At 44.9% G+C, this 2,571-nt stretch overlaps 1 protein-coding gene across 1 annotated transcript in view; it reads right to left on the bottom strand.

Annotated features, from left to right (window-relative positions):
• Positions 1 to 2,571, bottom strand: part of LOC125106849 (protein arginine N-methyltransferase 8-like) — a 16,731-nt gene extending 14,160 nt beyond the window's left edge. Inside the window, 2 exon segments of the mRNA XM_047741468.1 lie at positions 1,678 to 1,740; positions 2,380 to 2,571. Coding sequence (XP_047597424.1) covers positions 1,678 to 1,740; positions 2,380 to 2,571 — 255 coding nt within the window.

Here is a 2,571-nt window from a genome sequence, read left to right as displayed (position 1 = left end):
CTTCTTTTTTGGCATGTTCCATTCACATAGACGGCCACAGAAAGGTAAAGGCAACCAGACCCCTAAGTATCAAAACCAGGGAGAAAGTGAATGAATTTGCTCATCCAGGAGACCCTGAGGACAGTAGGCATGAAATACACAATACAAGGAAGGAACGAAAGTGACCCTGGAGATGTCAGTGGGCTCATTGGTCAAGTCTTTGGACGCAATCATCCTGAATTCTTCCTCTAAATAGCTCAACAGAGGGGGCCTGGGTGGCTCAGTTGGTTGAGCATCCAACTCTTGATTTCAGTTCAGGTCATGATCTTGGGGTCCTGAGTTAGCCCTGTGTCGGGTTCCACACTCCGCTTATCCCTCTCACTCTGTTCTTCCCACTGCTTTCTCTCGCTCTCAAATAAATAAATAAATAAATAAATCTTAAAATAAAATCTATCTTAAAGAAAATTGTATCCTCAACAGAAGGATACAATTTGGGATCCAGTTTTCTGTGGTAATGGTTGGCCTGTTGGTTGCTCAGCACAGAATATATTCATTCAACAAACATTCACTGATTGCTTAATCTGTACCAGACATTCTTTTGAATTCTGTGAAGTCTCCAAAAGTAAATTAAACATGAGTTCTGCCATCAACATCCATTATTGAGTGCTTATTATGTGCAAGATATTATGCTACATGCTAGGTATACAATGGTGAGCAAAAGAGACCCTGGGTTTTGTAGAGCTTTGGGTGGAGGAAAGGAAACAGACAAGAAGCAGGTAGGTTACAAATCGTGCACCCTGAATTCCAGAACAGACTTTGGCAGAGGCCACTGGTCTCTGCTGCTCATATGTAGTGCTTGGTGGCAAAACCAAAAATAAATGTTGTTGTGCTGATCTAAGGGTCATAGGGGATGTCAATTGTGTTTGAGAATTTCCCAAATCCAAAGCTTTTTCCAAGAAATGCTTCATTTTAGGGCTGTTTCAGTGGTCGTTTCTTTTTTTCTGGTTGCAAGGTCTTTCGAGAAACATGCTGTGTGTGTATGTGCACGCTTTTCTGCTTGGGCATGCACACGCGCACTCATGTGTGTAAGCAGAGTGGAAGTGGTTGGAATACTAATTGTGTCTGAGGGGATAAGCAGTCCGTAGGCTTGTTAGACTGTAGAAGAAATGTGTTGGGAAGAAGACAGTCAGCTTCTATTAAAAACTATGATTTTTATAAATAAGTGGGAAGGTCCCTGAATTGCTACAGAATTTTTTATTTTCTATCAAGGGACCCAAATTAAGTCACCATTTTTGTGAGCACTCTATCTTAATTTATCTTTCGGAGTTGCACTTAACTTCAGAACAATGATACATGCAGTGTTTTCTTTTCCCTTCCTATTACTGGTCCTTAGGAAGAGTAAATAGTATAAGCCAGGGGCCAAAATGAGGGGAGCCTCCCTGTTCTGCATATTCTGCGACCTTCGCCTCCCTTCCGTCTCCTTTGGCCCTGTCACCTCCTCATCTGATTTGCTTTCTGTTCTCCTTTCTAATCCTTGCATGTGTGTGTGCCTGCGTGTTTCCGTTGGGAACTCGAGTTCCGTTTAAAACCTTTCTCAGCTTTAATTGTCTCCAGAGACCTGAACTCCTATGCCAGGAAGGGTCTACAAGGCTTTTGCCCTGAAAACCTTCTGAAAATACAGCCTGAGCATTGACTCACATCTGGTTGCCCAGTTCCCTCCACCTCCTTCTGCTTTTCCTCGTTCTTAATGGTCAGATGCTTCTGGAAGCAAATATGCACATAGGCCTCTGAGGCCACTTACTCCTGACACTGACCCTGTGGCAGGGACATTGAAAGAGGAAGGTAGGAAAGGCAGGTAGAGGTGCCCAGCCTGGCTTCCTCACCCATTCACAAACAGGCAGCTGCTTCAGAGCTCTTCCCAGACCAGCAGTCCCCCTCACTCACTTAGCTCAGGGCTGTTCTGTGAGCACATCTGCTTTTGTGCATTGTCTTATGAGTGACGTAGGCAGGCCGCAGGAGCCACATTTTACGGTGAGGAAATTGAAGCTTCAAAGAGTTGAAGTGTTTTCCCTAGTGGCACAATACCTAGGGCTGGTATTGGGACCACAGCCAAGGCCACCTGATTGTTAATTGAAGATGCTTTATTTCCAGATCTTTTATACTCCTTTTGTCACATCCTTTACTGCTCCTTTGTGGCACTTATCACAGCTTGTTGCAGCGTATTTAGCTGTGCCATTACTGCTTCAGCCCCCACTGAGCCGAGCATTCTGTGAGGACAGGGCTGTGTCCATCTGTGCTCGACTGTGTCATTAGCTAAATACCTGGTCGTAATCATCACCACCACCTTCCTCATCCCACCACCACCATCTTCATCATTAATGTCTTCCTCATCATCATTACCACCTTCACCACCATCATCACCACCACCTTCCTCATCACCACCACCTTCATCATTAACATCTTCCTCATCATCACCACCTTCATCACCATCATCGCCACCACCTTCCTCATCATCACCCTCTCTATCATCATCACTGCCACCTTCCTCATCACCACCACCTCCATCACCATCATCACCACCACCTTCCTCAT

Source organism: Lutra lutra, chromosome 8, assembly GCF_902655055.1.
Source record: "Lutra lutra chromosome 8, mLutLut1.2, whole genome shotgun sequence".
In the NCBI taxonomy this organism is placed as follows: domain Eukaryota; kingdom Metazoa; phylum Chordata; class Mammalia; order Carnivora; family Mustelidae; genus Lutra; species Lutra lutra.
The sequence above is the reverse complement of the archived record's forward strand: the minus strand, read 5'-3'. Positions and strand labels throughout refer to the sequence as shown.